Below are 26,457 nucleotides of genomic sequence, written 5' to 3'. Positions count from 1 at the left end.
TAAATACTGTACTATAGTTCCACAGTCATATTGGCTGTGGTGAAAAAAAGGACAATGATGCACATGTACTGGAACAGATAATCAGTTTAACCAAGTTCAACAATAATACCTTGAATTTTATTTGCACTCAAGAATGCACAAGACGCTACCATTTTTCATAGAGAACTTTATTGAATATATCTATATATTTATATATGTATATATGTATATATACCTTATATTTTTTGTCTTTATCAATGAGGATCAGTATATTGTATTGTATTGCTTCCCCTTTTCCATATTGTTCCTTCCGTGTATCAGTCTGCTGAGTGGAAATTTACTAGTTTTCCATCTGAAGAGTTTCATGTTTGACTTGTGTCAGCAGCCTAGGTGTTGGGAAAAGAACCTGGTGACTCACGCTGGCTTTAAAATGGCTTTCACATCAGGACATGAATTGAAAACGAAAGAACGAGATCTCTGCTTTTGAGCATGTTTTCATAAACATTTTGCAGAAAGCAAAACTACAAGATTAGGACGTGCTCTAGAGTCGATTTAGTGATTCTGTAACAAAGATGTAATTTGTTGTACTCAAAGGTTATTGTGTAAAAACCATAGACAGCACCAACACAGACCACATTTACTTTGCCAGCACTTAGGCTACTGAGCATGTGTCACAGGCAGGCATAAAGCCTTTTATAGCCCAAAGTTACAGGTGTAGGAACTCTGAAACAATATAACATTAAGAATATCTATACATACCACCACCAAAATAAATAGATTAATATAAAGTCTATCGCTTACAGTTATACACTAGTCAGAACATTAAAAACACTGATTATTAGGCTACGTTGGTAATGTTTAGAAAGTAAAACATCAATTCATTTCCTACAACGAAATGAAGACAAAATGATGACGGAGAGAAATGAGGATCAGGGTTATAGAAGAATAAAATGGAAGGAGAGTAAAATAGTTTAGAGAAAGAGAAAACACCAAAGAAAAATCTAACATTAGGAAACAGGGCCGGGCGATGTGGTAAAATCTGCCAGCTGGCCATTGTCAGTCCAACAATCAGCAGTTGCCTTTATATTATACAGGCTGTGTATGCAGCAGCCACTTCTCCCCCTAGCTGCACACACTCTTGTTCACTGCCAAAAAAACCCAAACAAAATAGTTATGAGAATTATTTTAAACTGGACTAAATTTGCAAGCTGTTAGACCCAAATGAAGCAGTTAGTAGAAGGATACCTTTCAGATTCTGAAAGGGTTTTTAAGTGATCAGGTGCAGAAAACTATAATGTACTGATGTGCAACATGCAGCTAGCTTACATAGCATAGCTCTGGAATCACTTGTTAGCTTGGAAAGTTGTCGGACAATAAAGACTTTCACAGGAACTCGACATTCTGCAGCACCATCAGTACCATATAATGTCAGATCTCCATGACAACTCACTCTCAAGAAAATAAAGGCGAACATCCTAACGCTGCTAATTGTAACTGTGATTTACACCTCGATGTCTTGCCAAACTGAATTTTCATAGAGGCAGACCACTAAATTAGAAAAACAAAATGACATAAATAATAAACAGCTGACAGGTTATATGGGCCTATTGATCCAGTTGCCCAACCTTATTCGCAAATAACACAAACGTTTCAAAAATATTTCTCTAAAAGACAACGGAAGAATTAATTACATGTAAACAGAATAAAAACAGAATAGAAAAAAACATTTACACTAAAAAGATTATGCACATTCAAAGTGACAACTGGGTAAAAAACAACAACAACAGCAAAAATAACAAACAAACTGTGGTCCAGAAAGTTTTCTAGTTATATGTAGAATGGTTAGAAAAGAAAAAATTACTTTCTTTCAAATACTGACGTGCCCCTGAGCAAGGCACATAACACCCAATTGTCCCAGGGGAGCCACTCCTAAACTGACCCAACATGGAGGCTTTTATCGGCCAGCTTCCAGTTCCAGCGATGTGAGGGTGAAGCAGGGTGTTGCTGAAACACAGCATGCATGCTCAGTCAACTTTCCCCGAACAAATCAAAGCTGATAAAATGAATAAGATGATATATAAATGAATTTACACACCCTCTCACTTTTGTTCACATGCTTTCCACGTGACACCACTGACTGTTAGTGTACATAAGCAAGAGAAAGAAAAATAAAAAGTCATTGAAACGAATATAAAAATATTACAAAAAAATGTATACCCTGCAATAACCATTACGATCATAGAAACACCAGCAACATGATAATAATATTCAAGGAGTTACAATCTCATGTAACCTAGAGATGATAATCACTCAGAATGAAAAGACAACCCAAAGATTACCATTTACAGACATTATGTGCTTTTGTTTTAGTGAATGGGTTGATAATATACTCAATAATACATTTATTATTCTAGTTTCAGAAATAGTATATAGTTATAGCTAATAAAGAGACCGAGGGAAGAGGAACGGAAGCTGGAGTGCGCGCTCGTTTCTCTTTCCCTCTTCCTCCGACTTTCTGTCACCCAGGGTTGGGTTGAATTTTCAAACGCAGCTGATTCAGAAGTGCAATCTGACTTTTACATATCAGTCCAGTAATCAGATTTAGAGCACATGTTATGCTGTACATGTCTCGCTGTAGAATTTTCTTCTTAGAAATCTCAGGCAACATTTTATAAACCCCCTCAAAAATAGACTTTTACTTCAAATCTGATTGAATGGTTAGAACGTTTTTGTTTTTTGCTTTGCTCACTTTTAAATATTGAGTAAAATGGCTGATCTCTTACATTAGAGTAATTTGTAGCTTCTGATTCTAACTAAATCTCCATCCCCTGAGTGTAAACTGAACTGAACCCCACCATGTCCTTGGTTTTTGCAGCCCTTTGCGGGACATTCAACAGATACTGCCTTGGAGCCTTCGGTATCAAATCGTTATCATAAGCAGTCATACAAACCCTGGAATCAGTTTTACTCAATTAAAAACACACATAAAGTGCATAAACGTCCAGCTGTACGAGCGCTTTCAAATTTCAAATGGCATCCAACAATGTTTCCACTGCCAGATGACAAAATGACCATGAATCATGAGCAGGAAGATGTAAGTGAGTGAGTGATGGAGATTATGTTCCAACTTTAACCATGGTTATCACTTTCTTATTGTTGCCTTATTTTTAAAAGTAAAGTTATTTTTGGCTGTTCCCTTATTAACTGGCAATTATGGCAAATAAATTAAAGTCCATTGTATTATGGTGTCTCTCCAGCATTTTCTCTGTTGGTCTCCAGAGCAGACTAATGTCAATCTAAGATTGTAACAATGTAACAATGAGAAGTTCTCTGGAGAGGCCGCTGAAAGATATACTGAGTCTGCTGTTGGGGAAGCATGAGAAGGGAAGCGCTGTCTGTGCAAATTAACTTTCAAAATAGTAAATTGGACACATTTTTTTTTTAAGTTTAAAAAAAGATGTGCCAAATATGCATTGTGTAAGTAAAAATAGAATATAGTAATACTCAAATCTCATAAAACTATATCTTATTCATAATAGAACACAGGAAATATATCAACTGTTAAAAAGTGACATTTTACTATTTCCTGGAAAATAGATTTGGAATTTAGTGGCAACAACATGTCTCAAAAAAACTGGGATGGGAGCAACAAATACCTGGGAAAGTGAGCATTATTAAAAAGAAACAGGTGGAGAAACTAATTAGGTTAATTCACATCAGGTCAGTAACCTGAGTGAAAATAAAAAGCTTAGACATGTAGGGTTACAATATCCGACTAATGTTCCTCAGCACAAAACTGCAAAGACTTTGATGACTCATCGTCTGCGGTACATAATATCATCAAAACTTTCAGATACTCTTGGGAAATCTGTGCACAACAAGGCAAAAAATCAATAGTGGGCGCCTGTGATCTCTGGGCCCTCGGAGAGCACTGTTTTAAAAACAAGCATGAATTTGTCATGAAAATCCTTGGATGTGCTCAGGAACACATCTAGGAATCATTGTGCGCAAACACAGATCACTGTGCCGTCCACAAACACAGGTTAAATCTCTGTCAAGCAAGCTTAGATCATGTCAACTTCTCTTGGCCAATGCTCATTTAAAAGGGACCAAGTGGAAAACTGAGCGGTCAGATAAATTGAAGTGTAAAATTTCTTTTTGGAAAACAAGGACATGGCATCCTCCAGACTAAAGGGGAAAGTAACCATCTGGCTTGCTGTTAGTGTTCAGTTAAAAAGGGAGTGCAAAAAGACTGGCACTAATGCAGATTTTAGAGCAACATAAGCTTCCAACCAGATGCTAAACCACAGAGGAGTTCATGTCTTGAACTGGCTTTTCCCCAACTGGAAAACAAAACAAAAAACTGACGCATCATGACATCACAACAAAAGAGACCCAGGACTGTTGAGTCATTTGGATCCTACATTAGATGTAGAACAGCATTCCTACATCTAATATTGTAAGAGAGGATGATGCACACAGACATGGGAATGACCCAGCTTTTTTGAGACATGCTGCTTCCATCAATTTCAAAATGACTTATTTTTCTCAGTTTAAACATTTAATATGTGTGAGTAAAATATCTATTTATGAGATTTGCCTTGTCTCCTTCCTGTTTTTTATTTACATTTTATAAAGTTTTCCAATGGTTTAAGAATTGTGGGCAACACTGTGGGAAACGCAAATCTTTCTGTTTAAACAAAAACTAGAAAGATTTGATGTCAAAATAAGTTACTTGCTCAAACGGTCATGTTGCCGTATCTTACTGCGACAACTGGCAGTGGAGTAATGGAGGCGTTAAGACTAAAGCTTTAAGTCCATGGCTGTTCCTTTCCTTAGAACTGTGGTGAATGCCCATCTGTCACTGTAAATACCTTTGACACACAGTGAAAAATAATCAGGCTCACAGTGCGGCAGCCTCCTCTGATCTACGTTAGATATGGCTGAGGTCGCTCTCTCTCGGGTCCAGAGGTTAAGGAGCTACTGTTGACCTTCAATTGGCAGTCAACTTGTCACTGAGCAGCTTGTTACTTGGCAGAATGTACCCGTCTGTGACGCTCTCGTCCTTTTAAAACAGAAATGGAAGAAAGAATTGTGACTTGTACCATCTGGCCACTTTATAATTTAATTATTATGTTAAAAAGTGTTGCAAAGTTTAGAATACCAAAAAGCAAGGACTCTGTGTCTTGCTTTGTGAAAAGAGGCTTGAAAATGCAGATTTAAGCAGGCCAATCCGACCTAAGATGTGTACAAATTAGTGATTTGTAAGCGGGGTTTATTATCATCAAAGCTTCCTGTACTGTTTCTTTCAGGATTTAAAAAGATGTCCTTGCAGAAACTGACAAAACTGAGTTAAGGGAAATAAATAACGAAAGAGTTCCCCTGCCTCCTCGGCAAGGCACCTAACTGCTGCATTGGGAGGCTGTTTTATTACACATCTGGGAGTTTTATATCTCTATGATTTAGTGAGTAATTCAGAAATCAAAAACAGAGAAAAGAAACATTTCCTGAATCCTCCACTGTACCCCTGCTGTGCAATTAACAAAACAGGTTTCAAAGTCATGACAATTTTTAAGGCGGCTGTCATGAATTTGCTCTTAGCATCAGATGTTTGATGACTGTTTATAACATTAGTAATATTTATGGCAGCTAGATACCTCAGGCTCAAGGACAGAAACCTTATTGTTGACGTGCCACCCACACATTTACAGCCCTACTCTTCCTCTCTAAATTCCATCTCTATTTCTCCTCTCCTCTCTCTCTGAGTTTAAACTGGTGTCGTTTTCCTGTTTAGTGTATCTGAGTTGCTATCCCGGTCCCTTTTGGCTGTCAGTCGGTCCAGGGTTCCCACGTTGCCCCTATCCCGCTCCATGGTGGCTGTAGATATCGGGGCTGGCTGGGTGGTCGGAGCAGCTGATGTGGAGGTATTCAGCGGTGCTGCGTTCTGGGCTACAGCTGCCGCCGCTGCCAAGTTGGACTTTGAGTGGGAAGGGAGCGTACTGCTGCTTATCACTGCTCCTCCTCCTCCTCCTCCTCCTCCCGCTCCTCCTCCACCACTGCCACTGCCGCTGGAATCTTTTGGGAAGTAGTTGTGGAGCTGGTAGAGCGTGGCGCGGTCCACCGTGCCGTAGAGAGGTGGGGCACCTCCTCCAAGGCTGCCTAGCTTGGAGTCCCTTGAGAGGGTGTACATGGAGATGTCACCACCTCCTCCACTCCCACTGCTGCTGGTGTGGTGGGGGTTGGGCAGAGTGGCCACAGAGAATGGCGGTGCAGATGGTGGCAAGCTGAAGGTCTTGGAAGCTCCAACGGGCGAGGTCTCCTGCGAACGTGGCGGGTCAGTGGAGCGTGAGCTGGAGCGCGAGCGCCGTCTGAAACGGTAGCTGGGCAGACGAAGCATGGCGTGCGTTGTGCTCTTGAAGAGGTCAGTGCGAGAGCGGCAACGGAGCTCCTTGTTCTTCTCGATGTAGATATTGACAGCGAGCACGCCGACCATCTCGGCCAGGATGAAGGACAGACCGCCGAAGTAGAATGACCAGCCGTAGGAATAATGCCACTTCTTATCCTCATCCTTCTTGGGGGAGATGTCGCTCAGTGCTGCTGAGATGTACACGATCACTCCAATGATGTTGCTGAGGCCTAAAGAAAGATACAAGACTTCTAAGTGCTCCTCTGAGTCAAATTAACCTGCTGGTTCATTAAATTGTTTTGCAGGCAGGCTTTCTGGAAGTGCTTCCTTTCAATTACACTGAGAGGAGGCAAGCACAGTATGACAGTCAATTTGCATATCATACATAAGGAGATTAATCTAACTATACGACTGATAGCTATAGGTTCATCCTGGTATGGGCACTGCAGATTATCTTAAGCTGTATAATATATATGCTAGGTCGTGTTTCATGGCTCATGCTACATGAATATAATAAAAAAAGAAGCATCTAAATGTTCAGAAATTCTTTTTAGTAACAGAATACGGAGATTTTAAGGACACGGGTATCTGTTAGGGATTGCAAAGTCAGCCGGGGTAAAATACAAACTGCCCATTTTAGTGTTAATAAAAAATGTACCAAACATACCTTCAAACAAAATCTTCTTTTCAAACTCTGACTGGAAATATAGATTTCTTTTCCCAAACCACAGTAAAGCTGCAGTCTTACCTGCAGCTACAAAGAGAATCCCTCCACCGAGAATAATGTTCCTTTTGCTTTTATAGAATCCGCTGGAAGCAACACACACTCCACCCAGAAGAAGCAATATGGCACTGAGGATGGGGAAGATGCTGGAAGCTCTCACCACACCTGCAGGAGACAGCAGATGAGAGCATCATCGTTTTAGCTGCAGTGCTGTTGTTTACAGTCTGTGCACCCTGAATCTGATATACGACTGAGTCTGTACTTTTCTAATAGTGGTTCATTAATGCATTTTCTTCTTGTGATTCAACACCATTTGAAGGTGCAAAGTTAACAGCCTTGTGACACTTCTGAGGAATAAAAGTGTTACCAAGGCTTGGCACAGCTGACACTACAAATTGGCTGTGGAACAGCAGATGTCTTTTTATATGTTCCCTACATTATATTTTATATGGCACATAATGTCTTTCGAGTCCCCGAGTTTTTTCAAGACTAAATACAAATAGTTAGATGGCATGTCTTCTTAAAACTAGAGAAGAAAGCAATTTTTTTCTTTTCAAAATGTGAGATAATAAAGATTATGGGGAATATGATGATTTTTACACTGTAAAATGAAACTAAATGAATAATTCCTTGTTACAAATACAGAGCCACAGCTCCTCAGCAAGAGTGCACAATCGCCATTTTGCTGGAAAAGGCTGAATTATATAAAAATCCTTTTCAGTATATCCTTCTGCAGATGCTTCATAGCTATAAACAGAAGTGATAACAGAGAGACGTTATAGAAGATGAAAAGCTCCATCTCAGGCAGGAATATGTGGAAAAGCAGAGCTTTCAGATTTTCAAGGTGACTTCTAAAGCTTTGCCTCTGAAGCTGAAGGTAAAAGAAAAATGCTGTGATAACCATTCATTCACAGAAGCTTCTGTCAGACATGCAGGTTAAATTTCACATGTCTAATTTTTTTTAACAAGTTAAATGCACATGTGAGTAACGTTCACCTCTTTGGGAAAAAAACCATGGATTATGTGATAAATTGTTGGTGCAATTTTTGCAAACCTGCAATTGCATAACAGCTCATGCATATAGTTCTATTTGTTAGAAATGAATGTAAACTATAGATATTTTCTTTCGCATGAAAATTAGTGTTAATGATACTTACAGGATAACTGTAAACTGAATCTCTAACGATTCTAAAAACTAACAGTGAATACTTTCCATGCTGAAATGGCTGACATTAAAAGGGCAAAGGGATGATTGTTGTTCGTCGTGACATTCAAGAGGCTAAAATAAAATAAATAAATAAATAAATAAATAAATAAATAAAATCATCATGCAACACACAATGAGACAAGACAAAAATGTACCTGCAGTAATGGTGGTGAGAGGACTCAACAAAAGGAAACAAAAACAGGCAAAACTAAATAAAAGGGGATAAAGAAAGACAAAGACAGGTGGAGACAGGGAAACAACAGATACACTAGGATGATATGAAAAGAGAAACGCAAGTAAGAATATAAATTGTGTTTTACTTTGAAAACACTGGTGGTTGTCTGCGTGCATGGAGTTAATGTGTGGCTCTCTGATTACAACCATTTCAAAACTAAACACACAACCAATCAAATATTGTCTAAAAACAAACAAACAGATATATGGCTTTGGTTTTTTCAGCTCATTAAAGAGTTGGTGCTTAACCCATTTAATTCCAATCACACTCTTTTCCTAAACCTAATAAGTAATTGTTCCAAATCAGCGAATGAAACTAAAAAGCCAGTAAAAAGAAATAGAATCAGTGAGTAACAGATGTGAAACAACTGCAAAACTGAAATCGCCATACCACAACATTACACAGTTAAATCCCTTAAACCTTCAACTCCAGACATATGTTTTTAAAACGAGATCATTTCTTAGGAGCCAGTATAGCCACATTTGGTGGTTGATGGTTTCATTGCAATAATAAGTCCAATATTTCTAAGAGAATCTGTGTAGACTGATATTTTGTAAGGAAACAACACCATCAGCTCACCATCTGCTACATAAGCATGATATAACCTCTTTTTTTGGCCACAGACACAATTTCACTGGTTCAGCTGTGTTTTCTGGGTAAAATAAATGAAACTCACTGACCACTTTGTGTTTCAGCTGCTTGTTAATACAAAAAACCTAATCAGTCACACACATACCACAAGAATATTTCATAATTATTGGCTCCAGATGGGCTGGTTTGAACTTTTGAGAAACTGCTGGTCATTTGGGATTTTCCCACACGTCAATCTCAAAGATTTAAATAAAATGAGCAGTGAGCAGCAGATCTCTGGATGAAAAGGTGAGCTGAGTAATTCAAATAACCACTCGTTAAAACCCAGGTATGCAGCAGAGCATCTCTGACACACAACCTTGGAACAGCAGCAGAAGGCCACACTGGGTGCCACTGCTGTCAGCTACAAACAGGAAATGGACACTTTGGGCTCCTTAGTACCAACTAAGCCTAATTTCAGCACCACCATCTATCTGAGGATGATTGCTAACCATGTCCACTCCTTTAGGACCACACTGTACCCATCTTCTGACTGCTGCTTCCAGCACAATAATGCACAAGGTCACAAAGCTCAATCATCTTCAACATGACAATGACTTCACTGCACTCAAATGGCTATCCATCAATCTCTATGCCAGCTACCACAGGGCGAGAGGCAGTGTACACCCTGGATAGGTCGCCAGCCTGTGGCAGGGCAGCATCTCAGGCCTTTCTCATTAAATAGGGTTGTTATTGAAACTTAAATGAAAGTAAACAAAACAAACCCATCTAATATCTCTCAGGACTGTCATTCACCCTAAATTCAAAATAGTTTCAATTATTAAAAAACAAATCAAAAGGACTGAAATGTTTGGGGAGGTAGAAGCATTCTGGTTCATTCTATAATGTGCACGAAAGCAGACAGGAGAATTTAAGATAGTATCACTGCACCTGTCACAGAAATAGATGTCTTTACATAACGTATAAAGCTGGAACATATACGTTGTAAACCAAAAAGGTTCAGGGCTGTAAGAAGCAGAATCTGCTATCACAATGGAGGCAGGATGTGAAACCAGAATCCTGAGCTGAAAATAATCCATTAGTGAAGGCTGTTCTTTCAATTCCTCTGTGAAAAAAACAGCAGCTTTCTGCACACCCCCAGACTCCCAACCCCATGCACCTGGGCATTTATACACACATGCACACTCTGTACAGACACTTACACACACCTTCAGGAACGCTTTGCTTGAATCTGACATCCGTACATTGATATCCGCCCACCATCCCCTTCTGTCCTTTCTATCCGCATGTGATGGAGACTGTAGTGTGTGCAGTTCTGTTTGCCAGTGTATGGTTATCTAATGTCTCTCTTCATGTTTGTGTGCATTGTGTATTTGTAAAAGAGTGTGTGTATATGTGTGTGTGTGTGTGTGTGTGTGTGTGTGTGTGTGTGTGTGTGTGTGTGTGTGTGTGTGTGTGTCACTCACGCAGCAGATACTCTGCAGCATCTTGGTCATAGTCTGCGTCGTCTGGGAAATGATTGATCTGGGAACACACACCCCTCTTCAAACCTGAAATAAGACAGAGAAGAAGAAGAGGGGGAGAAGATGATGAAGGTCAAAGAAGAAATCCCACAAAGACACAAAGATAGATAAAAGACAGAATGCACCAAAACAGTAAATAACAAAGGTAAAAGCCAGAAAAGGGGAAGACAGACATGGGAACAAAAAAGAAGAAGAAAGAAGAAATTTTAAAAAATGGGGACAAACCACGGAGAAAGAGGTGTACATATATATATATATATGTATATATATATATATATATATATATATATATACATATATATATATATATATATATATATATATGTATATATATATATATATATATATATATATATATGTATATATATATATATATATATATATATATATACATATATACGCGATGAAAATCAAGAAGATCACAAAGGCCAGTAAGGTGAGAGATATTAAGACAAATGGCCAAATGACACAGCAAAAGACTTATGCCCTAAATGTTTGAAACAAAAAAAACAACAAACAAAGGAAAAAAAAAAAAGTTCCAAGGATAACTGCTGAGTTTGTCAGACCTGATGAATAGTATCAAGCTGGTGGTTTTATTAGACTCTACTACTCGATTTCACAAACATATTTGATTTGGATTCAGTTTTTCAGATGAAATTTCTTTGTCTTTTAGAATTTAGCTGTCTACATTATTGAAAAATTTCTCATTTTGTTTGCTAATTCTGTCGTCTTCTTTCTAAATAATTTCTAGCTCAATAAATAATTAACTTACAAAGCTCAAAACCGAACAGCCACACAGGAGCAGGTTCTGCTATTGTCTGATCAGTGGAGACCTGGCTTTGTATGGATAAAGTCCTCAGTTGGGTGTCTGACAAAATGTCAGCGCTAAAAAGCTATTGGTAGTTAACCTGAATGCAGGCTGACAGAAGCCAAAATAACAGCAAAAAGTTTGGGCAGCACAGTTGCTGTTTTTGGATTGACATTGGCTGGTTGGGTAATTTTAACATATCACCCGTTACTGGCCAGAAAATAATAATGATCGGGGGTGGGGCAGCTATTTGCATTTATATGATTTATTGTCTGGGTTCAACCAAGAAAAAAAGAAAATCAACAGTTGTAAGCTGTAATTTTCTCTGAAACACGAGCACTATGTATCTTTCTCCTCCTCCCTATACGGCACATTGTTCTGGGGCCTTGGTGTTAATTCTGTGCCAGGCTAAGATGCTAAAAATATTCCTCCATGTTATTACTAAAGACAGCACCCCTCCTGGTGTACAAACTGTTTTATAAGCTTGTGTTTCTTCTTGACACACAACGTTTGTTTACCTTGACAGCTATTTGTGCATTGCATGGACAAAATTAACATCAGGAGAGAAAAAGAGATACCTGTGTATCCTGGAGGGTAAAAGCAGTAAAAAGCTCATTTCAAACACACAAAAACAGAAAGAAGTCATAAAAAGCCTGAAGCAAATTTATACCTTTTCAGGACAGACCATATTAAATTATTAACATGCAAAGTATCAGGAACTTGGTTAAAAAGAGAAGAAAATACACAAATGAACCCAGCTGTCAATACACTGGTAGAAATCTGCTCGCTATCTTCAAAGAAAAAAGAAAAAGAATATGCGAGGCAGCAACAAAAGCAGTTCCTCTGACGCATCTGACAAGACAAAATAGTTAAAACAGCTCCTAAACTTCCACGTCAGATGTGAGTTCCTGCTACAAAGATGCTCTGAGACGGTTTGGCCTTTTAATTGTTGTCTGTTGCTTTTTGAACATTACACTTAAACCTGAAAATGAAAGAAGACATTTACTGACTTGATAATGTAATGACTTTTATATTGAAGGTTTAGGATGTGTGGAATCTGAAACATGTGAAAAACACAAATACTTTTTATTTTCATTGCTATCATATTTAAATAAAATATTTTCCATTGTAGGTACAGCAACAGCTGCACATCTCTTAACATCTCAGATAATCTGACATTGGTGATATCGGTGTTCTGCACTGTGAACAGGTGACAACAGGATGCACTGTGGTCTCTGGTTACATTCATGAGCATCCTGTAGCATACAGTAATAGCTTCTACATCCACTCTATTCACACAATGTAAATGAGTGAGAACTTTATAGCCTTGCAACTGCAGTTTAACACACAATCTAGATTACTATATTTAAAATGTTGTTATAATTATGTTCAGGCACTGGCGTCATGCTCTGCTTTAATATGGGAATAGCCAGCTTTGACTTAAAATGCAGAGTTTATTATCAAAACAACAGTCTTCCCTGAACTGTGACGAGGGTGCTTTTTATGCCTAAATCAAAACAAAAAATTTAATCCTAATCGTTTTTTTATTAATTACAAATTTAATACTTTAGTCAATAGAAGATTGCTATTTCCATCAGAAGGCGATTATATTTGGCAGTTTTGTTCTGGGACTTTGTTGCACTTCCATGAGCCTATATGAAAAGCTGAAGACAGTTAGAGCAGCAGTGAGAGCCCATTCAGAAGAGAGTAGAACAGCACCAGTAAAACAGATATATTGATCGAGTCAGACAGAGCATAAAGGAAGAGGTGGGGTGGAGGTGTACAACATGTGTGGCTGAAGCAGGTTAATAGCATGTCCTACACGGCCTGCACACCCCGGACCAAATTGTTTTGCCTGTGATCCAGTACCAAACTGTGGAGCTTTATTCACTCGAGCAGAAACCAAACTGCAGTTAGGGTCTATAGATGTAATTTGTTCAAAAGATGTAATGCAATAAAATGTGGCTATATTATTTATAGTATAAATGTCATTATAATCAAGCCAAGCAGGCTGGAAAAGTGAAGCCACCATCATGTGGCACCAACTTCGAATTCTTGCACCTTGCACCTTACCAGTCATATGCTACTATGGCTGGCTTGATACAAATTACAAAACGCTAATGTACTGATGAATAAAATAGAGAAAAGTGTGTGTGTGCACTGTGTGTGGATATGGCTGGGTTAGTGAACAAGACACCTATTTATGTCTCATGAGCACACTGACCTCGCCAAGGCTCTCTGGTGACAAACACATGAGAAACACACCAAAATTCATCCCACAGCGCACTGAAAGCATCGCACGGTCTCAAATATGCACACAGACACACAACCAACTGTACCTTCCAGGCAGCAAATCCTCCAGAGGCCGGAGTGGGTGAGCGCCCCAGGATCCTTCTTGTCCTTATTGTTGGAGTCCTCCTGTGATGAGTTGGCTGTGCTGTTGCAGATGAAGGCCCGGGCGTACAGCCAGTAGTCAGTTCCAATAGCCACTGTCATCAGTGCAAAAGCTGCAAAAGCTCCCATGGTGGTCAACAGCACCTGGATCCCTCGCTCACACCACACCATGGCTGGGCGGGGAAGGAAACTGATGTCTGACAAGAACACAGAAAATAAAATCAGCCGTCTGGAGAAGGTAGGGCTGACACATAATACTAATCAAGTTTAAACAATGACATTATTGGGATGCTGACGGAGCCATGAATATTTTCCTGTTAATGTAAATGCCTTGCTTGTAGGATAAGTTACCCAACAGTACTAAAATAAAGGATTGCAACTATAAATTTAGTAATACTACTACTCTAACGCCATGCATTTGTCCAATACTTCTAGCATTTCTATCCGGAGTTGTCCTCTGGGGCTGAAAAATGAAACCAATGACTCCCAACAGAAATCAGCACGTTTACAGCCTGAGACAAAAAAGCCTGGCTCCTATGGATAATTTTCACTCACTGGAGTCAGAGGCCGACAAAGACGGATACAAATGATTGGAGTCTGCTGGCCTCACCTCTGCTAAGTGTCACTGAACTGAACCCTTCCCTCTTGTTTGTGTTGTTGGTGCCTTTTGGAGTATTTTTATGTGGAATTATCTGTTTAATAATGTGGCCTATTGTGCAGTGTAGACGTTCAGTATGTTTCAGTTTTGGTGATTTAGTGATTTAGTAGTCTGATACTTCAGTATGTTCTAATTAGCAGATAAGTGTATCTCTGTTCACCCATACAGCTTATGGATACAAGTTTCTAATAAATTTACTAGTGTTACCTGATAGCATATATGCTCTTGTCCAAATATGGTAACTCCTGGCTCTAAAACCAACATGGCAACAGTTAAAATACTCGAGTTAAAAATACAATCCAAACCAGTGGGTGATGTCATGGTGGTTACAGTCATTGTTTATATACAGTCTCTACCTTTTATACAGTTCTCTGTTTTAATGACTTCCTGATCTTTCACCTTACTGTAGCTGATTTAGACATTCAAACTGATGACTTTTAATATCCATAACTTTTATGATGTAAGGTCTTAGGCTGCAATGACTATTTCTTATTGTATTTGTTTTTGGATTTTGTTTTTATTCTTATTTGAGAGAGAAACAACTAAGAAACAGCTAAGCGTATGTTCGAAAGTCATCATAAAAAACATTACAAAATTATACCAAAAATACAAAGTTCAATCGCATTTTTTTCAGACTGTTAAGTGTTTAAATGTTCAAATGGCTGCAGTCTTGTATGAGCCATTTAATTCCATCACAATTCAGTGGTTCAAATATACCCTCAATGCCTATGAAAATTAAAACGAGAAGCTAAAACAGGTAATTCATAATTTATATACTGAACTGTCAAATATATTTATGTATTAATAGAAATACTGTCCCTCATGGGCCACTGTACGGGACCGGTGGGAGCTGCTGACGGGGTTTACTCTTTCTGTTGGATTCTGTTTGAGCACACTGGAGCAATTTTTAATCAAAAAACAACACACACGCACGCAGCCTGAAGCAGTTAAAAAATGTTGGCAGCAGGCAACCAGCTAAGAACAAAATGCCAACTTCACTGAATCAACGGAAATACAAAAGTACAAATATTGTTCCAAAACTGAACACAGAAAGGTAAAATTGACCCAAATACATGGGATAAGAAATTAAAATAATGTTTGACAGTGCTTCATTTCATACATCTGCGGGGGATCTCAGGAGCTAGTCATATTTAAATTCTGACCTTTTTCTACAAACCACTTCCAGAGAGAATCACAATAAAAGGTATTAATATGAGCAAGGTTTGGAGGAGGCCTGAGGAAAGGAATTGTCTTTTTAGGTTAATGAGAAGATCATCTGAGGAAAATATGTGCAGAACAAAAGGGCAAATGCAGACGAAGAGCAAGATAGAAGTCTTTGTGCACTTTTTTTTATAATAAGCGACAACAAGAGTGGCTGAGGAGATGAGAAGTAGACAAGTGGAGAGGAGAGAAGAGACACAAATCTGAGCTGAGAGGTGGACAGTGAGAGGGATGACAAGAGGAAAATTGAGATACAACACATCTGTTGTGCTTCAGGAAACATAAATGAAAGTGGATGGGAGCAGGGTTCCTGCCTCTGTGGGACTCCCCTGTCAGATTTTAACCATTTCAGCTGAAACGGAGAAAGTGCTGGGATTCTGCAACGCTTCAGGTTTGGCTTCTATTCATCTCAAACAAGAGGTTAATGTAAACAATCGATCACACGGAGAATACGAAATCCGCTGAGGGCTTTTGAACTAGTTGACTAATTCAGCTGTCCTGCGGGGGGGTTTCCATGGCAACAAACGTCCCAAAAATAACAGAGATCGCTGATATTTTGACCCTGAAAGTGACCCGTCCGCTTGAATATGCATAAGGTAAGTGTCATAAAGACATCACGGCACTGGGGCGGCAATAACAATCCAACAAAAACCAACAAATTTTTAATTTGCACTAAATTGTCAAATTTTTATTCACTGGATGCCACACTCATTAGGCATTGTTTTATTTTTTATTTGCATTATAAGTTTAAAGCCTAACACTGATTTTTAAATTGTGTCACATGTTTTTAATGATTAGTTGAAAGGAATTGTTCAAAAATACATTATAAACTTACGTGATGCTAATATCCAGCATCGCAGTGTTTCCTGTTTCATTTTACTTAAAGAAATCAGTAAAAATCAGAATAATTATTCAGTACACGTGTATTTATAAACAGGCCCAATATTGTTATCTGCCCATATTGCCTTTGCTGAATGATAGTCATAAACTGAAAACATTTTATTTACATTTTCAAAGATAGTGTAATAGAGAGTAAAGAGTTAAGTGAATCGGCTAAAGGGAGGATTTCAATGTTTCTTTGGAACAAATAAACAAACAAGAAATTACAAACAATTAATAAAACTTTACTCTTAAACAATAAAATATTATTTAGTAATTAGTTTGTAAGAAATTGTGAAGCAGTATGTAAAAACAAGGCTAATGTTCAAAATTGTCATTACTTTTTCATATTTTCTAAAATATTTTAACTTCTAGATCAAGATATTATATTACTGTAGAGTCTTTACCTTATGATATAAAGCAACCTGAGGCAACTGTTGTGATTTGGTACTGTATAAAAACAATATTGACTTGAATTGAATTACCTGAAGATGTCAAACTATGTCTGCTCTTTGAATTACTACAATTATATACTTGCTTGTAGCACCTTTGTACATCATTAAACTTCTGAGAAAAACTCCACTAGATTTACAAGAAATCTGCTTAGTCACAATCCACACGGCTAGAGATGGATCAATTGCCAGCATCACTAAAGGGGCAAATTTCACTGGGTGACTGGCCAGGTCACAGCCCCGGGCATGCGTGGCTGTCCTGAGTGGGGGTTTTCCCCTCATAGACGAGGCGTTTGCTGGATGATAACCTGGTGTAAATGAGTGCAATCGTTTTTGGTAGTTTGTGCATCAAGCTGTTCAATAAACTACTTTGACCCTGAAAGTGATGCGCAACGTTAAATACACAAAGGGTATTTAAGATAAACATTTGAAAAAGTTGTTCTTGACTTTGTCATTGCTTGGCTGTTTTGTGCACTTGGTCATCAACTTTGGCTGTCTTGCTACATCAGAACTGTCTGGATGGTTACTGAAAAGTTACACCTAATTTATAAATGCCTAAAGAATAAAGTCTGATTCATATGTAAACATCATTTAAATGGTTACAATAAAGTTGAAATTTTATGGATATATAATAATTGTTTTTGAGAGTGGGGTGGGAGGTACCTGGAGACTGTGGTCCATGTCCTCGTTCTCTCAGCTTGGCATTGATTACCTCATGATGTTGTATGAAATGTTTTGTATACAAGTGTCTTCAAAATGACATTTTTACAGTCTATTACTGAGTCAGATAAAATACATTAAAAAGATATTACGACATATTACACAATGTGATAACCATGTAATTAAAAAAAATATTAACAATTAGTAGCCAATATTGATAATATTTACTAATAATTAAGTAGCTTTTTAATACAGTTTATATTTACAATGAATTTACATTTTAAAATCATTATTCAAAAAAACAAACAAAAAAAAAAAGACAATTACCAATTATCAGTTTAGGCATTGGTATCAATTAAATAAAAAAAAAAAATCCTAAAAAAAACTTACTGAATTTTGAAACTTGGTATCAATATCAAAAAACAATCTTGGGTCTCTATAACTTGCATTCAGTCCTTTAATATATAAGAAGATACCCTCTGTGGTTTATATGAAAATGTTTTGGCTTTCAAAATTAAACTTTTTGTTTGTGTTAAATAAGACGATTGATGCTAAAATCAATGAAAGATTGCGAGAGCAGCACACTGACATAGCAACCTGGCAGGAAGAGGTTTCCTCTATATTCACACTTGTCATTTACACATTTTTTTCCTGGACATCTGAAAGCTTCCGATTAAATAAAGATCTATAAATACGTCTTTTTCACATTATAACCAGTTTGGCTTGGAACATTTGTTGCACTGAATGAACTGTTTCTACCTGGATGATCAAACATGTTTGTCAAACTCTAGCTTTATGTCCGTGCAGTTTTCACTACAAATACTTTAGTAGTAAAAAATAAAAAGAATAAAAAAGACATTATTTAGATTGCAGAGCTAAAGGCAGTTCAGGTAACTTTGTCACTTAAAAAAAAGTGCATCCAGTGACGCAAGCCTGTGTATTCTTGCTTTGCTTGACCCTGACTGGCTCTGGCATTAGACCAAAGCAAGGTTACTTTGTTAAATTAAAATTACTGTCAAATGTCAGATGGATCATTTCAATATTTCAAATGCTGTGTAGTTCATTCATGAAATTTGTGTTTAGCAGCATGGATTTTCTCAGCTTCTCATATGTCAGCAATCCCCTCAGTCATCGCTGATCCTAATATGAACAAACATTTAGCTTGGTTACACAAATGCCAGCACAGATTAATCGAAGCCACTCGCCTTTTGAATCCAGACATCTGCACACATCTGTACTTGTGTGTGTGTGTGTGTGTGTGTGTGTGTGTGAGGGTGGTTTCCTGAATGACTGTACTGATCCAGGCTTGTTTGTGTGTCTTACTCCTTGAATGTGCATGTACATGGGTGTCATGTTCACGCACATCAGAATCCACATGTGCATATGGTTGTTTGTGTGTGTATGAACACACGCACATCTGCCTGTTCTTGTGTGTGTGTGTTACCTGAGGGCATGTTTCTCCCTTTCGCCTCCATCTCCTCTCCCCCCTGCTGCTGCTGCTGTTCTTCTTCTTCGTCAGTGAAGAGCTCTCCGTAGCCCCGGTCCGAGCCGCCTCCATCCACCGTTTATCCGCTTTCTCGCCCCTTCCTCTTTCCTGGCTCTTCTTCTGCCAGTTCTTTTCTTTCTAATAGTTTCTTTTTAAATCTTCTGCCTTTTCTTCTCGTGCGTTTCCCCCGTCTTCTCCTTTTACCTTGAGCGCTCTGTCGCTCCTTTTCAGCAAGTAGGGGATACTTCACTTTGCGTCCTCTCTTCTCATTGAATTGTCATGGCAGTCATCTTAGCTACTGAGAGAAGCAAGAAAGAGGTGGAGGGGAGGGGAGGGGGGGTAAAGAGCAGATGAGAGAGAGAGAGAGTGAGAGAAAAGACTGAAAGAGAAGGATGGAAGTAAAAGGACAGGAGAAGATGCGGGAGAGAAAGGAGAGAAGAAGAAGATGAGAAGATGAGAGGTGGGGTGGGGAAGATGGGGGATTTGATTAACGAACGTGACATGAGTCTTGAGAGCAGGGGATGCTCCTGTACAGAAACATCTTCCGCACAAACATATTTTCTATATGAGCATCATGTGTCATTGAAAAACAAACAAACAAATAAACAAACAAACATTCAAAACCTGATGCCGGCGGCAAAAAACAAGCCCCATGTCAAACAAGAGAAGCTGGTTTGCCTCCACATAGAGAGAGAGAGGAAGAGAGAGAGGGGAGATAAAGCAATAGAAAAGAACAGGCAATGCGAGAGAGCGTGCTCTATTCCATTGCCATGGCAACAGTGAATTCCAAAGTCTACGGTGGAGCTGGCGAGTGTGCGTGTGTGTATGCGTGTGTTTTATGTGTGTGTTGGTGGAGTAGAGGACTGGATGTAACAGCTGAGAGGATTTTGCTGAGATAAAAAAAAAGAAAAAGAAGTCCCTGAATTCCACTGGTGTGCAGAGGAGCTGGGATGTCACACACCATCGAACGCAACGCACACGTGTAGGTACGCGGTGGTCATACATGACTGCATACAGTACAAGAGGAATGAACATTCACAAGAGAGATGACAGACGTGTGAGTCATTAGCGCAGTGGTCACAGTGTCTCGGCATGTTTCATCCATCCAACTTTCTTCCCGTTGGTGCGATGGCTTAATCACGCGCGCTTAACACTGTGTCATGTTTTGAAATGCACAATACAGCGGATCTTTCAAAGCCGAAAGATCCTGAGCGAGGAAAGATGCGATGCCTTGCCCGAGGGCGCTTCGGCAGAGCAGCTGCTTTCCTGCTTGAACTGACATCCTTAGATTTCAACAAGCAGAGTCTTCCTGAAGTGAAAATCCCCATCGGCACTGACACTGGGTCAGGTTTTGCTTCCTTTTTTTTTGCTTTTTTAATGCAAGCTGTTGCCAAAAACTGCAGGGCACCCAAAATCCACATGAGAGACATCTGCAGCAGCACAGCAGGGGATGCTGAGTTGTTTCAAGTCAACAGCACATCTTGAGGCACATCTGACCAAAAAAAAAAATCCCCATTTGAACACTCCCAAGAAAATGACAACACTGGTCCTCTGTTCAGATACAACAGTTGTTAACATTTACCTGAAAACAACTTCTAACACAGCACTGGCATTCCTCACGCATATCTACATATACTAGAAAGGTGATATACAATATGATCTTATGAAGCTAGTAAGTCTAGTATCAAAGTATTTGATTTGTAACTCCAAAACCTGTCCTCTGTTCCTGATATTTTTTAAATTTGACTTAAAGAACACGGGCAGGACGATGGTGTGACAGTTAGCACTGCACACAGCATGGCGCTGGCACGGCTGGCAGCCTTAACCCAATTTCCCTCGGGATGAATAAAGTATGATCAATCGATCAATCAATCAATCAATCAAGAAGGTCCTGAGGTCGACTCCACCACCTGTCTGGGGCCTTTCTGTGTGGAGTTTGCATGTTTGTGTGGGTTTTCTCCAGGTACTCCAGTCCACTCACAGTCCAAAGGCATGCAGTTAGTGAGGTTAGGTTCACATGTTCATAGGTGTGACTGTGAGTGTGAATGGTTGTCTGTCTATCTGTGTTAGCCCTGCGTCAGACTGGCAACCTGTCCAGGGTGTACCCCGCATGGTAGCTGGGATAGGCTCCAGCCCCCCTGTAACCCTGATAAGGTTAAGCGGAAGAACATGGATAAATGGGACTTAAACATTGCAATATAAGAAAACATTGTGCTGTCAGAGGTCTGCCCAAAAGACAGTATAAGAGAAAGACGTAGCTCCTGGGTCTCTCCGCTGGTGAAATGTCTTGTAACTATATTTCTTTTAATGGCCACTGGGGTGGAGGAGGCACTTGACATCTGTAAACACTTTCCTAACGAGTTCACGATCTCAGTCACTCATTTTGGGTCGCAGTGAATAAAACATTAAGTCCATTTTGGTCACTTTAAGTCAGAAGATTATCCAGGGCATGCTCATTGGTTAAGAACAAGTCATTAGCCAGCATAGACAGATCCATCTCTCGCTCGTCACATCTGTTTTGAAAACACCAAGATCGTGTTGGTGAACACGCTAATTAAAAGACTATGTCTGTCTTTTAAACAGATGACTTTGTCTGGCATTGTTATGGGAACACACGTTACCAGTACAAAGCTGCATCCACTGGTCTGACTGCAGTGACTAAGGTGCTAAAATCATCAAAAAATGTGGTGCATGTGCTTGCTACTTTGGAACAAACAATATGATGGTGTCGCTGCATCTACTGACCTCAAAGATGGTCTAGACAGTACAGGCTAGTTAACAGCGGTTAGACCGGCTGGAATAAAGAAATAGTTGGATATAGATACTACAGTATGTTGACACACAAACACACAAAATACACAAACACACAAGCACAAATTCAGTTTTGGTAAAAGGTTAATCATTGACATTGCCGGTGTAGTACAACCTAATACATTCTTCTTTTTTTGGCTTTTCCCTGCCTCGATCTCACCCCCTGGAATTTTTACCCTGTCACACCAACCCTCTGCATATCCTTCTTCACTATGTCTATGAATCTTCGCACAATCTATTACCTTACATTTACATTTAAGATTTTATTAAGAAATGCATAAAGACATGCCTTTCAGGTTAACTGGTAATTCAAAACTGGCTGTAGGTGTAAATGTAGGTGTGAATGTCTCTATGTGTTAACCCTGTGACAGACTGGCAACCTATCAAAGGTGTATCTCACCCTGTCAGCTGGGACGGGCTGCAGCAGCCCCACAACCTTGAACTGGATAAGTGACATAAATGAAATCTATATGCAGATTTATGTATGGATGGGTTGATCGGCATGAATCAAAAATTTCTTATAAGCAATCTTCAATCATATTTTGATTTATAACATTAACAAAGTGGCAACTCAAGCACCAGAATTTGCTCCAACTTTTCTGACTTAGGCCTTAGACTTAAGTTCATGTGAATTTTCACACTCAGAAATAATTTTCTCAGGTGATTTGACACCACATGAATATGCACTAAAATCTGAGTCCAACCCGATTACATCACAACCTTCCTAAAAGAGATTTGAGAATAATTTAACCATTTTTTTTGTATTAGACACATTTCTATACAGACCACAGACTGATATTAAGAATGAAGAGACTATTTAAGCAGCACACATTTCCTGTGGTTGCAGCTCTCTCTCCAATGATAAAGTATTACATTAAACCATTATTTCCTCTAAATGAGATTTACTTTGTTTTACAGAACACTTAAGATGAACTACAACCATTTACTACATTTAAGTATGATTTTTTAAAAATATAAATTCATTATTTAAATGTGGCCAATTTAAGATTCTAAATGACAAACTGAGGGTATCAAGAATCTCCTTCCTCTGCCAAAAGAAACTACATGGGCTTTGCTGCTTACAGGGGCTCTTCTAAGTTAACATAAAGTAGTGAGTCAAGATTATCGGCAGAAATCAAAGCTTTTTTGTGGCAGCAAGTACGCAAAGAGCCCATACAGAACACTCTAAAGCTGGCCGAAACTCTTCAACACCTCCGCCCCCACCAGGGAATGACAAGGAAAAATTTAGTATCGCTTCTCACAATTTTTGGCTCACGAAACCCTTTAAACTCGCAGTCAAAGTCCTCGTGAAAAACACCAAGGTGTGAATGTTGATCATGCAGCGTTTAAACATCTCTTCTGCCTAGAACAAGAAAAAGCACCTACATGCTATGCTCTCATTCTTGGATTCCCAAAGAGAACACCTGAACCATGAATCGTGCTTTCATGCTCACAGATGAGCACAAGCTGATATGCGAGGCTCCCAAATAGCACCTCTCTGTACACCTTATCTTTCAAGCATCTAGCTAGAAGTAACATTTTGTGAAGATAAGTTCTTGTCACTGTTGCAAACACTAAAAGCATGAATATTGATCTTTGGGACATAATCAGATGAACGGTTTGAATAATTGCAAAAACTGTAAATTATAAGGTTCTTGGAAAATATTTGTATGAGTTTAGCTTTTTTATTGCAAGAAATGTAAACATCTATAACCAGAAACATAGCTAATGTACACGAAGCCCTTGATTTTCCCTTGCTTTTTAAAAGCTATTTAAATCCTACAACGGAGTATTAGGGATGTCTGTGAAATAAAAAAAAATACTAGTGATTATTATTCCTGTTTTTTAATGCATATAAAATAAGAAAGCTGCATCTAGGTCTGCATCAGGTAAACATGCTGATTTAATGGTAAATTGCAGAATTATTGCAGCATGATAGAAATTGCAGGCCACCTTTTTAGTCAATATCAAATTCATCTGCAAAAACACATTTGGTATATAGACCACAGAACCTGTTGTTCTTTTCAAATTACAATTACAGAGTATTATCAAAACTGTAATACAATGTGAGTTTATGAACAGCCCATCTAGTGGTCATTAGAAGAAGTGCACTGCACTCAGCATTCATCTTGATTGCTTCTTTTTTTAACCCCCTTTGAAAGCCCTGCAGGACCCCTGGGAGGCCTGCAATCAGTAACAACAATCAAAACACAAACATCAGGAACATCAGACATTGTTATTTTGTACTCAGAACCCTGAATATAAACCTGCTTTTTCCAGACTGACAGCGTGCATTAGGAGGCAGCCTCCTCCAGCAGCAGCACAACATGGATAAACACATGTTGAAAGGGCTCGCCGGCGGCAGCACAAACACAGAGGAGGAAAGTTCAAGGACACATCAGCCACGCTCTGCATCAGGAACACAAGCAATGGTGGGAATCCTGCTATGAATACAGAACAGAAGAAGAACGTGGACAAACTGTAGCAGCTCGCTGGAGCAATGGTCATTATTATGACAGCAACAGAGGGGAGCAACCATCACAAACCATCAAGTTCAAGTTCGGGGAAAATTCAGAAGCATACAATTACTGTGTATATATTACATTATTATTATACTGTACACACACGTATGTCTTTACAGCCTAATGCTTATTTAATAGACGCACTTTGCAGAAATTAGTATTCGTTCTTCCAATCTTGCTCCTTGTCTGTTTTTATTTGTTTTTGTTTGTATTTCACACAACACACCACCACATTATTACAAGCAAATAACAGATATACTGGCTTTGCCACTATTTTACCTTTGTAGACATAATTTTCTGCCTGCCCTTAATTCCTTATGCAATCACACAAACTCCCAATTTTCCTATTTTATAAACATAAAGTCTGGCATTGGTTTAAAGGAGTGTTACAGTAAAATTGATGCTTTGAGAGAGTTATGTACTATGATGTTCAACTTACTTTTAGAAATAAAAAATGATAAACAAATTCTAATATTGACCAAAAAGTCCAGCTGGAGCAAAGTGAAACTCAGTATGCGGGGAGCCCGATCACTTGGCGTCCTTGAATAATATTCGATACTCAGACAGAGAAATCTAAATCCAGACTCCTGCCCAGAGAGCCCACACTCTGTACATCCCCCTGCACAGCGGATCCTACACATGCCATAAAACACATTGTTCTCTAACAAAGCACAGCAGAAACATATCAGTCAAGCTGTGATGCGTCTATTTTAAATAAAAGTGAAATTTTCTGCTGCTGAAAATAAAACCCTTACACCCAGAGACTGTTTATAAAGGACTGAGTCGACCATTTAGTCCTTTCCCTCTACATACCTATAAGTTTGCTGTATCTCATCCTTGATCTTGTTTCCACACTATTCACTATTTTCTCTTCCCTCGCTTTCATCGTGGCTGTCTTACCTTGAAAACGTCCTGTTCCTCGGCCCTCCTTTAGTTACTTTTACCTTTAACGTGACACTTTATTCTGCAAAAGCTCTTTTAAACGTTTCCTTGTAAACACGCGTACAGAACGATGTGCGATCGCGGCTGCACGATTTTATCCAGAGTACAATGCTTGCATGTGGTGCGCTCTTCTACGGTCTAAGCATGCGCACACCGATCGGATTGACGCGTTGTCATATAATCAAGGTAATACATATAGTATACAGACTGTCGTTTGAATAATAACGTGTATTAATTATAGTCTTACCTCTGGAAAAACAACTTTTTGCAGCGGTGCTCGTGCAGGTTGTGACGAAGCCCGTGATTGGAGAGAGCGAGAGAGAGAGAGAGAGAGAGAGAGTGATGGGTTGGAAAGAAGGAGGATGCGAGGACTGGCTGTTTTTTATACACACTAGTGTTTGTAGTGAATGCAGCTTTGATAATGATGCTGATGGGTTTTTTGGGGGGGTTTTTTTGTGGATTTAATCAGTGAAGGAACATTTTGTCACATATTGGAGTTTCAAACGTTTGTTGAGGTTTTACAGAGCTGTTAGTTTCCGGTGTCCTCTGTGAAACTGGTATAGAGGCTTTAGGCTGAGAGAACAGGTGTGACTGAATTATTCTTGTGACTTAAGTCAAAAGTCACAGGATGGGGCATTTTCGTGTCCAAATGTGCCTCAGATCTAAATGGGGAAAATCAGGTCAGATCAGAGCTGAACAGCAGGGGTTGCAAGAAATTCTTAATCCTTCAGATGTGCTCACGTTCCTGAAAATGAGTGAATACATTACTTAAAATAAATAAATAAATGAAAATGATCTGTTATAAATAATCATTTTAGGGGCCAGATCTGCCCGGGGACCAAATCATTATGATCCAAGCAACCACCCTCACATCACCCATGTTATGTGGAATCCAGCTTTGCTGTTGGATTTGGGATATCTCTCTTCTTTGACTTTAACACCCATCCCAAGACTGAGAA

The 26,457-nt window shown here is 39.0% G+C and overlaps 1 protein-coding gene across 5 annotated transcripts; it reads right to left on the bottom strand.

Annotated features, from left to right (window-relative positions):
• Positions 1–212: 212 nt before the first annotated feature.
• LOC134619780 (voltage-dependent calcium channel gamma-4 subunit-like) lies at positions 213–25,828 on the bottom strand. Of its 5 annotated transcripts, XR_010092046.1 has the most exons (7): positions 25,457–25,582; positions 19,182–19,602; positions 13,813–14,064; positions 10,609–10,692; positions 7,134–7,274; positions 2,075–6,615; positions 213–1,983 (listed from the first exon to the last, which is right to left on the bottom strand). XR_010092046.1 is itself a non-coding variant. In XM_063465613.1 (6 exons), the coding sequence occupies exons 2-6, from the start codon at positions 19,210–19,212 to the stop codon at positions 5,747–5,749; spliced, it is 1,377 nt and encodes a 458-aa protein (XP_063321683.1). In that variant the 5' UTR covers positions 19,213–19,521; positions 25,746–25,828; the 3' UTR covers positions 213–5,746. The 5 variants fall into 5 exon arrangements, 4 of the variants coding, with proteins under 4 accessions (XP_063321683.1, XP_063321684.1, XP_063321681.1 ...); XM_063465613.1 differs by lacking the exon at positions 25,457–25,582 and adding an exon at positions 25,746–25,828 and having other exon boundaries at positions 213–6,615; positions 19,182–19,521; XM_063465614.1 differs by lacking the exon at positions 25,457–25,582 and adding an exon at positions 25,746–25,779 and having other exon boundaries at positions 213–6,615; positions 19,182–19,518.
• Positions 25,829–26,457: the final 629 nt, after the last annotated feature.

This window comes from Pelmatolapia mariae, linkage group LG22 (assembly GCF_036321145.2).
Source record: "Pelmatolapia mariae isolate MD_Pm_ZW linkage group LG22, Pm_UMD_F_2, whole genome shotgun sequence".
Classification (NCBI taxonomy): Eukaryota; Metazoa; Chordata; class Actinopteri; order Cichliformes; family Cichlidae; genus Pelmatolapia; species Pelmatolapia mariae.
Note: the sequence above shows the minus strand (reverse complement) of the source record. Positions and strands in the feature narration are given on the sequence as shown.

Bases quoted from the DNA above. Each gene is read 5' to 3' on its own strand.
- LOC134619780 (XM_063465613.1), bottom strand. From the start codon at position 19,212: ATGGAGGCGAAAGGGAGAAACATGCCCTCAG. The intron at 14,065-19,181 runs GTAACACACACA...TGTTCTTGTCAG, and splicing joins AGGGAGAAACATGCCCTCAG to ACATCAGTTTCCTTCCCCGC. The intron at 10,693-13,812 runs GTACAGTTGGTT...GTCTTATTTCAG, and splicing joins GAGGATTTGCTGCCTGGAAG to GTTTGAAGAGGGGTGTGTGT.